At 35.4% G+C, this 13401-nt stretch overlaps 2 protein-coding genes across 5 annotated transcripts in view; one reads left to right on the forward strand and one right to left on the reverse strand.

Annotated features, from left to right (window-relative positions):
• dpy19l1l (dpy-19-like 1, like (H. sapiens)) overlaps positions 1-13401 on the forward strand; it is a 754017-nt gene that overhangs the window by 462778 nt on the left and 277838 nt on the right. The window lies entirely within an intron of this gene.
• slc25a40 (solute carrier family 25 member 40) lies at positions 260-13245 on the reverse strand. Of its 3 annotated transcripts, none has more exons than XM_087285592.1 (11): positions 13206-13245; positions 12787-12894; positions 10761-10820; positions 10339-10445; positions 10204-10271; positions 10005-10129; positions 9730-9903; positions 7250-7359; positions 6741-6822; positions 4847-4927; positions 260-1021 (listed from the first exon to the last, which is right to left on the reverse strand). In XM_087285592.1, the coding sequence occupies exons 2-11, from the start codon at positions 12884-12886 to the stop codon at positions 867-869; spliced, it is 1062 nt and encodes a 353-aa protein (XP_087141718.1). In that variant the 5' UTR covers positions 12887-12894; positions 13206-13245; the 3' UTR covers positions 260-866.

Genomic DNA, 13401 nt, shown 5'->3' on the forward strand with positions numbered 1-13401 from the left:
TTGAACATAAAAAGATTAAGTTGTCCCAATGAAATCTCAAGAATTTAAGCTTATTAAATAAGCTTATTTTAAATAAGTTTATTGAGCAAGTTTTTTGAGTGTGTTAGTAAATACGTTAACTAACGAAACCTTATTGTGTAGTGTGACCAAGACGTTTTTCTATTCAAATGAATTGTAATTTGAACAATGCCTGTGCATACTAATCTAAAGAAACTGGAGACAATATTGTGCATTTGTCTGAATTAAGAAACTGAGATGATGAGGTTTCAAAAAATTCATTATTGAATCAATTTGAAAAAAAAAACGAACTGAATTACACACCGTGAAATTCTTTAAAAGCGCTGTGGATATTCAGATTAATATTCAGACACTAATCAGCAATTAAAAAACAGTTGCATACAGAACAATTCAAATAGTCTGATTATTCAACCTGGCCTTCACTCACAACAGCTTCAGTCGTTTTGGCACCATTCACACACACATTGGCATTGGTTTCAACACACACCTACAAAAGGCAGGACTGAAACAATACTAAGACGCTTAAACAACAAATTAAAACACCGAATAAAATAAATCACAGTGAACGCGATGCAAATAATTTGGCATCACCTTAATATCTGTTCATATCATAGGCTTTAAGTTTCTTCAGCTCATTTAAATCAATAAATAAATATCAAAATACAAATATTAAATTGTAATCTGAATGATCCGGGAGGAACGTGCCCCTATTTATAAATTTACAGGAGAAGGTACATTGTTTTATTCACAGCAAATCTATAATCTCTGCTTTTAGATAGGCAGCAACATATAATACATGATGGAAAAAGGATTGTGTAGTAATTTATCGGCATGTTCGTGATCGAGTGTTAGTGCTTTTCTGTGTGAGAAATGATGTGCTGGGACGCAGTTGCTTGACCCTCTTTCTGATGGTTGTATTTGCGGAAAAAAGCTTTCCCAAACTCATATGTGCTGATCATTATAGCACACGCAGGAGCCACTTTAATCAGCCTCGGCATGAAACCTGGAGAACAGAAAACGTGAGCTGTGCTGTTGAGACATCTAGTGGTGGTGCAGTAATATACAACACAAGCATTTTGAATGGTCACATTTATATATGATAGAACAGTGGTTCTCAAACTTTTTTGATCAAGTAAAATCATCCAAAAATGATCTCGTCCTTCTAATTTTTTTTTCTCAAAACATCATTAGATATTAATTTACCATTATTAAATAAATCATTTAAAGTACCTATACCACATCTAAGCCAATGACCCCAAAGTAAGGGCTTTTTTCCAATTTTGAAAAAGTTATTATTCCATATTGAGGAGTAGTATTGAGATAAGTGAGCGATTTGGCACCTCTTATGAGCCATTTTCCAGACTTCCTTAGAACGAAGCAATATTGGGTTGGATTGATCCTTTAAGCTTCCATCTGTAATTTGTGATAAAGCTTCTAATGGTCGAAAGGGGGAGGCGAGTTGCCTTTCTATTAATATCCACACATATTCTTATTGAATTACAACTTGTTTACATTATGGGAGGTTTTTTTTTTATAAGTTGTTTACATTTTAAGACTTTTTATTTAAAAAACAAAAACGGTTTTATCTACAAAGTTAGCTTGGCTCTATAAGGTTCTTTCTGTGAGCCAATCAGCATTTTCAATGCACGCACGAGGACCAATCAGGATCAGCTTTCTTTGTCATTTCACCAAACTGATCCACTGACAGCGGGAAAGTCCAGAAAGATAAAAATCACTAGGGATGGCTGACGTGAAACTGACGTTTCGACACAGTGTCGAGATCCCGAAGCGCAAGTGTTTCGAAACACTGTACCGAAGCATGATCCGAAACACCCAGGTCATGTGACTAAAGTGTTTCGAAACACTTGGTCACGTGACAAAAGCGATTCAAAGCATCGATCATTTCAGAGGCGTTTCAAGACCCGGAGAATCTGCATTTCACTGGCATGATCTTTAATAAGTCTCCGTCTTGTACGGGCTAGTGGACCGTGCGTGTGCACTATGGTACTGTATTTCAAATTTTTTTTGGGTTCGAATCTCGACTATTACAAATACTCCAAAATCATGATTTTATGTATTTTAATCATGTTACTGTTTTATGGTGTAGCCTAGATAGGATACAGCTGCGGATACACCATCAATTTAGCATCATTTTTGTAACACTGTAAAACAATAATTCATATTTTTACAGTACTGTGATGGGTTTAGGTTTTGGATAGACGTTAATAAAATACAATGGGAAATTTAATTAATAATATAAATAATTATTGTTAACTTCTGGCCACAACTGTATCTGATCTAGTAACAAGCCTGTTATATGAACAAAATACAAATTTATTTACAAATGTTTATTCGTATGTCAGAGCAATGTTGAAACAAAACGATACAATAACAAAGCATTACCAACTGGTAGTAAAGCATTTCAACACACTTGTGACAGTCTGGATTCGAACCCATTATTCCCGCATGATAGTCACGTACTCTAACCACTCGACTAAACCATTTGATGATTCAAGGCTATAAAGTGGGGTTTGATACCTCAATTTGCTCAACTGTTCTTTGCTGAAGCTGTTTCAGTGTAATACAGATAAAATGACCACTAGGTGTCACCGTAGAGTGGTGTTTCGAAGCTTCGACACATTTGCTTCGATAGTTTCAGTGTTTCACGAAGCCTCGCTTTGCCCACCACTAAAAATCACACAAAAATCAGAGCCGACTAAATAATGAACCACACAAAATTGAGACGTGTGTAAATGTGATGATTTCGAGGCATTTTTTGACATTGAGATGAAATGTTACATTTTACATTGTTGAAAAAGAAAAAGTGGCACGCACTGCAGAGCCACTTGGGCAGAGCTGAGCTCCAGCAAGGGGGAGCTTGAGCTCCAGCTCCTCCTTCCTTCCTTCCTTGCAGTGATGTCACTGGGGGTTGGGGTTAGGGGAGGGTATACACATTAAAACAGCTTATAGGAGGAGGAGTTGGAGTTCAAGCTACCTCTCATTGGAGCCCAAGTAGCTCTTCAGCAAGCAGTATCTCAAAAGAAACGAATATTAAAAAAGTCTATATTAAACGTGAAATATTTGTATTTGTGAATAAATAGTAAGTGAAACATTTTTCAGAGTTTATTAAACTCATTTGCTCATTGTCTGTTTTATCTTAAATTCTTTAAATTTAATATTAAGCCTTAAAGGGAAAATACTTTATTTAATTTATGGGGCATATAATTCAATAAATATCAATATTAAAAAAACTCAATAATTCATATTAAGAATAAAATTTTATAAATAAACATATTAATTACATAAAATTACCATCTGCACAAAATATTTAGCCCAGCCTTGTGTGTTTAATTTGAACAAGAACAAATGTTCATCCTAAAACATGAAATAAATGTTATAGAAAGCAAAAATGTTGCTTTCATAAGCATCAACATATTGTTACAACAACAATTTATATATATTTTTGATTGTATTTCTTGAAAAGTAATGCTTCAATGAATGATCTGCCAGATAGAACCTTATAATTCCAAGTGGAAAAAGACTTTTAAGAATGAGAAGGTTCTGTCTGCATTTACAGTGGTTTGTTTACTCCAATTTGCAAATGTAAGAGAACTTTGATAATTTACATTTAGAGTACATTAAGGGTCTCTGTCATGTTAAGACATGAAAGAGAACTGTTACTCACATAATGTTTACATTTACATTTACATTTAGTCATTTAGCAGACGCTTTTATCCAAAGCGACTTACAAATGAGGACAAGGAAGCAATTTACACAACTAAGAGCAACAATGAATAAGTGCTATAGGCAAGTTTCAGGTCTGTAAAGTCTAAGAAGGGAAGTATTAGTAGTATTTTTTTTTTTTTTGTGTACAGTTAGTGTGATATTCAAAGAGGCAATTGCAGATTAGGAAGTGAAGTGGAGACTAAATAGTTGAGTTTTTAGTCGTTTCTTGAAAGTAGCGAGTGACTCTGCTGTTCTGATGCAGTTAGGGAGTTCACTCCACCAACTGGGCAGATTGAGCGTGAGCGTTCGCGAAAGTGATTTCTTCCCTCTTTGGGATGGAACCACGAGGCGACGTTCATTCACAGAAAGCAAGTTTCTGGAGGGCACATAGATCTGCAGAAGTGAGAGCAGATAAGAAGGAGGAAGGCCAGAGGTCACTTTGTAGGCAAACATCAGAGCTTTGAATTTGATGCGAGCAGCAACTGGCAGCCAGTGCAAACCGACTAGCAGCGGAGTGACATGTGCTCGTTTAGGTTCATTGAAGACTGTTTGCTATATGTTTGCTATATGCAATGCAAAAACTTGGAAGCTCAAAATCATTTAGAATGCAAATAGAACCAAGGTGACGATATAGTGGCCTGTTTATCAACACCTGGAAATGTTGCCTGGACCTCATAAATATAGGCTATATGTCATCAATCTCATCATATTCATATATAAAATTTTTTTTGATACTTTTTAAAATATATGTAGCATGTACATATGACATATTTGATTCTTCCATGTACCAGTAGAAGGAAGCCTACGGTACCACTAGTGGCACACGTACCACAGTTTGAGAACCACTGTTATAGACCATTTCAGTGTGGTCATGTCATAGGCCCATAAACATTTCCTGCTTCTTATTAAACTACTTCATATCTGTAACAAGACGCAATTCAATCATAACTTTATGTTCAAACAGCTATCAGAACATTATTTGTTAATATGTGGACCTTTTTGTATTCTTGTAAGCAATAGAAATAAAAAATGTAAAACAGGAAATATGTCGGTACCATTGTTATTGTTTACATCCCTCAAATTGGTCAATAAATCCATTTACCTGCAAAGAGTCCTGATACTCCATTTTCAGCCACTATCCTTTTCATCACACTGTATGTGCTGGATGAGACTTGCGTGGACACTAAACAGACATTACTGCATATTAATGACTTGTTAATGATTTCATTATGGGTCAAAAACAAAAAGTGGTATTCGGACATCAAAACTAAATTATAATGTAATTTATACAGTTGAAGTCAAAATGATTAGCCCTCATGTGACTTTTGTTTTCTTTTTCAAATATTTACCAAATCATGTTAAATAGCAAAGGATTTTACACAGTATTTCCTATAATATTTTTCCTTCTGGAGAAAGTTTTATTTCTTATTTTATATTTAAGCTAGAATAAAAACAGTTGTTTTTTTTTAAATAATAACTTTAAGGTCAATCGCTGTGATCATTTCAGAGGCTGTATCCTGTGATAAATGCATTCGAAGTGCAAGATTCATTGCGCACTGATAACGGCAGGATGTTTTTAAAAGAAAACTTCCGTTTAAATGTATGAATTAGGTTTTATTTGACTTTGATATCTAAACACATGTTAAAAAACAAAAAGAGTATGACACGTCTAACTAAAGAGTGATTTTATAGACTGTTTACAGTTTTATGTGTACATGTATGGATCAAAGGAAATCTATTTCTAGCTTTCGTAAACCTTGTTTTGCCTTTAGATCGCTTGAAACAAGTTTTAAAATCACTTTGAAAAAAAAAATTACAAATTTCACTACTGTTTATTAACAGCAGACTGGTGATGAGATCTGTCCTCTGTTGGGCTAGATCATCTCGTTTCAAAATGCTCGGTTCGGCCTGTGTGGACTTCGAAAAACACATCTTTGAAGTCTGCATCCTTCGGAGGATGCAACCTCTGAAATGAGACACAGCTAATATTATTAGCCCCTTTAGGCAATATTTTTTTACGATTGTCTACAGAACAAACCATCGTTATACAATGACTTGCCTAATTCATTCATTTTCTTGTCGGCTTAGTCCCTTTATTAATCCGGGGTTGCCACAGCGGAATGAACCGCCAACTTATCCAGCAAGTTTTTACGCAGCGGATACCCTTCCAGCCGCAACCCATCTCTGGAAAACATCCTCATTCACACACTATGGACAATTTAGTCTACCCAATTCACCTGTACCACATGTCTTTAGACTGTGGAGGAAACCCACGCGAAGGCAGGGAGAACATGCAAACTCCACACAGAAACGCCAACTGAGCCTAGGTTCGAACCAGCGACCTTCTTGCTGTGAGGCGACAGCACTACCTACTGCGCCACTGCCTCGCCCGACTTGCCTAATTAACCTTTTTTTAATGTCACTTTAAGCTGAATACTAGCATCTAGCAATGTACTGGACGGGCTAATAATTCTGACGTATTAGCAAGTTTATTTAATTTTTTCTTCTCTCTCTTTTTAGTCTAAGCAAAAAATAATATACTTTTACCATGATTTACAGAAGACCCAATTAAATGTCACTCAGTAGTTTATGATATATAGCCAAAAGGCATATTAATGAGATAAAATATCTGATGACATTTATGGATAATAGTGCATTTAAATAAACTCATTTTCAATTGAAATGATTATACTTGGCCACAATAGCACATTGTCCATTTGTCATGAAGTTTTTAATCATTTAAAGTACAATAAAATGTAATGTGATCACTTCGTTAATATATACATTTTATTTAGTAAAAAATAATATATACATAATTAATATATACATATTTAAGTACATAAATAACCAAAAATCAATGTTACGCTGACACAATTATGTTTTACGCCTATATTTTAGCATTGTATTTTTAGGTTATTTGAAAAATTGGAATAGTTTGTGAAAAAAAAAAAACTTAAAAAAAAAAACCAATTGAACATAATTTTTTCAATACTCACACTTCATGGTCTGCAGTTCACCCATTTCTACTTGTCGTTTTGTTTTAACCACATCAAACGGCAGTGTGATGATCGACGCGATCTGAAACATGAAAAATATATAGCAAATCTGACAAATCAAGACACATTTTCATAGACACACCATGCACATAAGATGTAAACAAACACATACTTTATCCACTGTTTATAAAACAAATTGGGCTCATAAATGGTTAAAGAGTTCCCAGAAATAAAAACTCTACCTACTCACCCTCAATTTTTTAAAACATGTATAAGAAGATATTTTGAGGAATGTCGGAAACCACAAAGTTATCATACTATGGAAGTCAAAGTCTACTGTATACAGCCTGGTTAATTCCCAACACTCCTCAAAATACCTTTTTTTGTGTCTTTTTCTTGTATAGGTTTGGAAAAGCTTCAGGGTGAGTGCATGATGGCAGAATGTTAACATTTGGGTGAACTATCCCTTAAGGATGTGATGTAGGTGCAGATGTAGATGTCGGACTCACTGATCCAGACAGAGCTCCAGCTGTGAATGTGATGGCAACAGTCGGTTCGCTACAGCTGTAGCGTTTACAGAGCCACCATTTGCCCTTCTCATAGTTAAACCAGTACATAGCTGAGGACAAACACACAAAGTCAGATAATTGATATTAGGTAATAACAATAAACATGACACATGTATCATATAAAGACGTGCAGGACTCTTTTAAACAGGGTTTCCACTTAAAGCTAAATGTGAAATTCCCTGACTATGACAGATTGAACTGACGTCTAATAAAGGGTAAAAGCTGGCTGCTGCTGTTGTGCTTTGAATAAAATTAAAATGGTTATAGCTTGGATATTATTTTGCATGACTTTTATTAGCTACTATGAGAACAGCAATAGATATGAATGACCTTTTTTAAAAATCTGTTTATGTTTTATATTTAGATTTCCTGTCGTCTACTTTTTACACCCAGTTTTTGAAGTGGTCATGTTGAAGCCAATGCTCTTAACATTTCTATTATCCTAGCACGGACAAAAACTAATTCACTGACTTTCAATGTCTGGAATAGACTTGAATAAACCCCGTTAAAATGTCGCTCTTCTGTGGTATGGTTAATATTATTATAGTGTTTAAAGTTTTAGAGTTATTATTTTTGAAAGAAGTCTCTTAAAGAAACCAAAATTTCATTTAAGTAAAAATTCAGCAAAAAGAAAAAAAAACTAATATTGTGAAATATTTTTACATTTCAAATATGATAAAACCCTGATTTAAACAACAGAATTTATTTAGAATATAAATCCTATTATAAATATTGTATTATTGTTATATATTATATAATACATTTAATACATTTAGTGTTAAAATTAATCACATCCTGAATAAAAGATTGTTTTGACGTAATGTATGCGTGTGTGCTGTGCATATTTATGCATGTAAAAAAAAATGCACGCATAGATTTGAGAAAATGTTTGTTTTGATATATGTAACATACATGTATATGATGCAAATTATAGAGTGCTCAGCATAATCTTTCTTTTAAATTAATATTTTTTGGAGCTTATCTAACAAAATAACTTATGAAAACACCCAAAAACTAGAACACCCAAATTTATGTTGTTATGGATAAAATATTTTAATATATATATTAAAAAATATATATTTTAAAATATATTTTTAATATGGGGTATATACAATTATGCTGACCACTGTATATCAGTGTAAATATCTAAAGTATGTAACAAAATAGTTTTGTATACTTTTGTTTATATCACATATAAATCATAAATAATTGTAACGCACACACATACAGTGTTCATTCATTCATTTTCTTATTGGCTTAGTCCCTTTATTAATCCGGGGTTGCCACAGCGGAATGAACCGCCAACTTATCCAGCAAGTTTTTACGCAGCGGATGCCCTTCCAGCCGCAACCCATCTCTGGGAAACACATACAGTGTATTATGTCAAAACATATTTGTTTTTTTGGATGCGATTAATTGCCATTAATCTTTGCCCAGCACTAATTGTATAACTTTCTTCACTCATGTACATTTATTTGGAATGCCAGAAGACAATGCTACCAAACCATTACTTGCATTATAGCAATTAGCTGAAGTGCCTTTGTTCTTCAATTATGCACACTGTCAGTAGATCATCTTCAGAAATTTCCTCTATCATCAGTGCTTTTTGTGGATTAAAGTTAAATCTGCGTTTTAGCAAATCTAGCATGTAGTATCTTGTGCTTCAAAGGAGCAAGTCAATAGCTGTTTCCATCCAAAGATGCCAATTAAATTTATGCGCAAAACTGGGATATCGCATAAAACATTTACGAATAAAGCAAATATGCAAAAGAAAAATGTAATTTTCTGTGGCTAAGGGAATGGGCAAAACAACATTTCAGATGTTTAACGACTTTGGGATGAGACGTTTAACCGAGATTCCAACTGTGAGGTCGTAAAAAAAATCTTTCGAAGGATGTCCTTTGAAAAAGAGTATGGGTTTGCCCACTGGCCTCTGTCCATCATGGCCTCCTAACCATCCCCATATCATAATTGGCTTCATCACTCTGTCTCCTCTCCACCAATCAGCTGGTGTGGGATGTGCTGTCTGGTGCAACATGGCTGCTATCGCATCATCCAGGTGGATGCTGCACACAGGTGGTGGATGAGGAGACTCCCCACATTGTGTAAAGCGCTTTGAGTGTCTAGAAAAGCGCTATATAAATGTAACGAATTATTTATTATTAACATCAACACCATCCCATCACACCGATTTTGTTATCACGTGATCACTTACAGATTTCTAACAAAACCACTTGCACGTACTGTAATTTATTCGGCAAATGTATTTTCATCGTAGTTCATGCACGTTTTTTTTCTTATCAAGTAAAAGTTTGGTTTACTTCAATCGCATTTTCAAAACTCTCTTGGTGTTTTTATCAAGCATTTTCTATGTAATATTCCATGAATAGGTGGATGCAAACATAGCTTATGTGCTTCACCTGAGAATGGGACGTCCCGTAGCAGCGTGGGTCCCCAGCCCCTCCACAGAGACCTCAAACCCTCGTTTTTCAGTGCTGACCGGATGACAGCACTCATCTCTCTGTACGACTGTTTCTCAGACTGCATCTTGGTGCGGATGAGCTCCAGGGGGCTGATTACTGTGGCCGAGCCCACTGACACAAAACTCATGTCATGTTATTCAGAAGTTTGATACAGAAGTTCAGCACGTGGAGAAAAAAAGGTAAGCATTTAATCAGTCGTGTTAAAACAATACCTCTTGCAATAGCGCCAGCAAAGAGCGGTGCCAGATCCGATCGGTCGCCCATCTTTAGCTTGAGAAGAGCAAACAGCTGATCGTAACATGTGAAATAAATCACAGTCGCAGGCACTGCCATTATTCTGCAAAGAAAATCAACGTTTCATTATTTGGGTCCATTTAATGTCTGGTTTCAGAAATTTATTTAGACACTCACAGCGTTGGAGGAAGGCCGCTCCATAGTGACCTGATTCCTTCCATACGTATGATCTTAAGAAAGGCGTCCTGGGACAGAATAAAAGAATTAAAAACAAGCGCAGCTGGATTTACATTTCTATATAGTTCATCTTACCAATGTGCCGCTGAAATGTCCGGGTGCTTTGTACCAGACCTTTGTATTGCCATTCTCGCAGACGCATATATGATCCATCAGTCCGTTACAGTAAACAAAACATTTTCCTGACAAAATATGAGTGAGGTTTTCAGCCAAATCAACTCTTTAAAGGGATAGTTCACCCAAAAATTCAGCTGTTCACTCTTTACCCAGCCTCACAACAGAAGACACACAGGTTTTATGCTTAAAACCTGTAACTACTGACTTCCATAGTCGAAAAAAAAACAACTACTGTGGAAGTCAGTGGTTCCAGCTTTCTTTAAAATGTCCCTTTTTGTGTGTGTTTTACAGAAGAAAAGAAACTCATAAATGTCTGAAACAAGAATTTTTGGGTGAGCTGTGCTTTTACTTTATTTGAAAGGACAGCAGCTCAAGCTTACCCTTGGGGAAAGGATTCTTTTGGGCCTGCAGTCGGATTTTTACCACATCCAGAGGTGTTACTGTCAATGTACAAAAAAAAAACAAATAAGTATTACTGAAATAGTGTTAGATTTTATAGTAAAATAGATAGGTAGGATGCTTATAGTTGAATTGTAAATGAATCAAGGGTTAAGGTAAAATATTTTTTAAGTTGTTCAAGAAGCCCTACTATTTAATAAATCAACAATTACATACAATTACATAAGAAATTACATAAGAACAATTACATAAGAACAGTATTGTTATAAAAAATATAGACACAAAACAAATCGGCGAGGCAGTGGCGCAGTAGGTAGTGCTGTCGCCTCATAGCAAGAAGGTCGTTGGGACGCTGGTTCGAACCTCGGCTCAGTTGGTGTTTCTGTGTGGAGTTTGCATGTTCTCCCTGCCTTCGCGTGGGTTTCCTCCGGGTGCTCCGGTTTCCCCCACAATCCAAAGACATGCGGTACAGGTGAATTGGGTAGGCTAAATTGTCCATAGTGTATGAGTGTGTCTGTAAATGTTTCCCAGAGATGGGTTGCGGCTGGATAAGTCGGCGGTTCATTCCGCTGTGGCGACCCCGGATTAATAAAGGGACTAAGCCGACAAGAAAATGAATGAATGAATAAACAAAACAAATCTATACTATCAAGCTGTAACACTTTTTACTAAAATGTATCAAAGACTATAAGTCAGACATCATATATTTTTAACAGACTCAAAAACTCAGGCGATTCATTCCACTGTGGCGACCCCTGATAAAAAAGTGACTAAGCCGAAGGAAAATGAATGAATGAATCAATTCATTTCAAAATTACTTATTTCCTCAAATAGTTTTCTCAAATAATTCATGTCAATATGTTTTAAAATGGGGCGAAGCAGTGGCGCAGTAGGTAGTGCTGTCACCTCACAGCGAGAAGGTTGCTGGTTTGAGTCTCGGCTCAGTTGGTGTTTCTGTGTGGAGTTTGCATGTTCTCTCTGCGTTCGCGTGGGTTTCCTCCGGGTGCTCCGGTTTCCCCCACAGTCCAAAGACATGCGGTACAGGTGAATTGGGTTGGCTAAATTGTCCGTAGTGTATGAGTGTGTGTGTGAATGTGTGTCTGGATGTTTCCCAGAGAAACAAAAACTTGCTGGATGAGTTGGCAGTTCATTCCGCTGTGGCGACCCCGGATTAATAAAGGGACTAAGCCGACAAGAAAATGAATGAATGAATTAATGTTTTAAAATGTATTTTACTTTTTTTATTCAATCTTGAATTTTCACAACCATAACTCCAGTCGCAGTGTCACATGATCTTAAAAAAAAAACCGTTTATTCATCAAGGACACAGTAAATTTATCAAATGTGATCAAAGTTTGAGACATTTCTAAATGAAACAAAAGATTTTGTTTTTAAATAAAAATATTTTTACTATTCACTAGAGAGTCCTGAAATGTAAAATCCATCATGGTTTCCACAAAAATATAAAGACTAGTAATAATAACTATTATTAATGATTGAGCACCAATAATAATTTATCTTAACAAAGCAGCAAATCAGCATCTTAGAATAATTTCCTAAGAATAATTTCACATAGCCATTCTTGAAAATCCAGCATTGAATCAGAGAAATAAATCACATTATCAAATACAGTATAATAGAAAAAAAGTTATCTAAATTTGAAATAATATTTCACGATAGTACTGTTCACCAAATAAATGCAGTCATGCTAAATTTTTAATTTTAAAACATTAACCAATCCAAATGTTCTCAAATGTTTGACTAGTACTATATATAAATGCATAATTTTGGTGTCTATTTAGTAACAACGTGTTAAAGTACAATATTGTGTATGGTACAGTATTTTATGCTAAGAAAAACGCACAATGTAAATGATGAATGTATCTACATTTACTGACTCTAACAAAATACGGTAATAAAATAGCATACAACTCAGCTTTTTTTTTTAAACATAAAAGGTATACATCTATATATTTATCCATACATAACAAATGTGCAGTCTCTTACCCAAGAGTGATGTAATAATTGCCCCGGAGCAGGACGCCATCATCTGCTGGAAGGGTGTAATGTCCCCCGGGGGACCTGGAGAACTTTCCTGACAGCTCATCTCAAAGCCTGCGATCGAGAGGGAAAAAAACAGATGAATCTGCATTCACAAACTTCATTAACCTCAGTCTTCAATGAATGACAGCCAAAACTAAACCTTGCCTTGATCATGTATAATCAGCCCTTATTGCATTGACAGTTTCCAGTGTATCATTACAACTGACAACTGCTGAGATTTAAAAAATGATGTAAATAGCATACGCTATGTAACCCCGAAAGAAAAAAGCAATGTCATCAATGCTATCCAAAAAAAAATTACGAATTCACGTGAATCGTCATGACTTTCACGCTTATTCACCAGTGTGCGCCATTGCGCTTACCAAATATGCCATGTGTTTATCCAACTGTGTGTTTCGCACTGGCAGATTCGTTACTTCCGGATATTTAAATTTTGCCGTTGAACTATACAGACGTTCGTCGACATGGAAAGCGCATCGAAGTTATAGTTTGCATATTTCATAGTAGTTTTAAAATAAACATTCTACATAAAATTCAGAGTATTTATACAAGTGTAGT

The sequence above is a fragment of the Danio rerio genome, chromosome 16, assembly GCF_052040795.2.
Source record: "Danio rerio strain M-AB ecotype USA chromosome 16, GRCz13ab, whole genome shotgun sequence".
In the NCBI taxonomy this organism is placed as follows: Eukaryota; Metazoa; Chordata; class Actinopteri; order Cypriniformes; family Danionidae; genus Danio; species Danio rerio.

What these genes read in the sequence shown, in the direction of transcription:
- slc25a40 (XM_087285592.1), bottom strand. Translation starts at nt 12,886, where the DNA reads ATGAGCTGTCAGGAAAGTTCTCCAGGTCCCCCGGGGGACATTACACCC. An exon ending in AAAGAATCCTTTCCCCAAGG is followed by an intron (nt 10,446 to 10,760) that starts GTAAGCTTGAGC and finishes ATATTTTGTCAG; the next exon opens with GAAAATGTTTTGTTTACTGT. An exon ending in CTGGAGCTCTGTCTGGATCA is followed by an intron (nt 6,823 to 7,249) that starts GTGAGTCCGACA and finishes TTCATGTTTCAG; the next exon opens with ATCGCGTCGATCATCACACT.